Consider the following 878-nt stretch of genomic DNA (forward strand, 5'->3'; position numbering starts at 1 on the left):
ATCCATATGATTTGTATCACTCTATCTGCACACTTCTATACATCTTTAGGTGCAATGGGAGGCAGCGGTGTGACATCAAGGCAAGCAATTCAATGTTTGGAGATCCCTGCCCTGGCACCCACAAGTACCTGGATGTCAGCTATACCTGTGTGGAGTAGGGCAAACATGAAGTCATCTCCCCCCTCATTAATCCAGGCAATTTATATCACGTGGACCTAAAGAAAGCAATAAAGAAGTATACAGACATCAATAAACCATGGCCCTTTCAGTCAGTGGGAAAATTCACTCAAAGACTAAATATTTAGCAAGGATATCCAAGTTCCTGGGGCCGGCAACTGGTCTTACGACTGGTCTTAAGCTAAGTCGGTCGTAACTTTACGACCTAACAGCTACGCTGGTTGCACCAACAGGGCTTAAGCCTTTTTCTCACTAAGACCGGTCGTAAATATTACGCCTAGTCCAGAGCAGTCAAGTCAAGTCAAGTCAAGTTTATTTATATAGCCCTAATTCACAAGCATGTCTCAGAGGGCTTCACAGAAAGTATGTCTAGCTGATTCTAGCTAACACACAGTAACAAGAATATACAGAATAAAGATAACATTTGAACATTTGAAGAAAGCAGGAGAGTGGAGGAGGGAGGGAGAGGGAGGAGGGAGGAGAGGGGGGAGGTGGGGAGAAAATAGGAAATGTGGAGAGGTGGGAGGGCGCAGGGGAAGGAGAGCAGTGGGAATGTGAGAGAGGGGAGAGGACAGAGAGGAGGAGAGAACAGAGAAGGAGAGGTGGAAGGGTACAGGGGAGGTAGAGTAGAGGTAGGGTCTAGGGTGGAGGGAGGGAGGGAGGAGAGGGGGGAGGTGGGGAGAAAATAGGAAATGTGGAGG

At 47.6% G+C, this 878-nt stretch overlaps 1 protein-coding gene across 1 annotated transcript in view; it reads left to right on the top strand.

The window, feature by feature from the left end:
- The window catches only part of LOC310791761 (L-rhamnose-binding lectin CSL3-like), a gene marked incomplete at its 5' end in the record, with an annotated part of 4,551 nt that extends 4,089 nt beyond the window's left edge, over positions 1-462 (top strand). Inside the window, one exon of the mRNA XM_083653417.1 lies at positions 50-462. Coding sequence (XP_083509543.1) covers positions 50-158 — 109 coding nt within the window. The 3' untranslated portion in view covers positions 159-462. The remainder of the gene's footprint in view (positions 1-49) is intronic.
- Positions 463-878: the final 416 nt, after the last annotated feature.

Source organism: Poromitra crassiceps (assembly GCF_964638095.1).
Source record: "Poromitra crassiceps genome assembly, chromosome: 17".
Taxonomy (NCBI): domain Eukaryota; kingdom Metazoa; phylum Chordata; class Actinopteri; order Beryciformes; family Melamphaidae; genus Poromitra; species Poromitra crassiceps.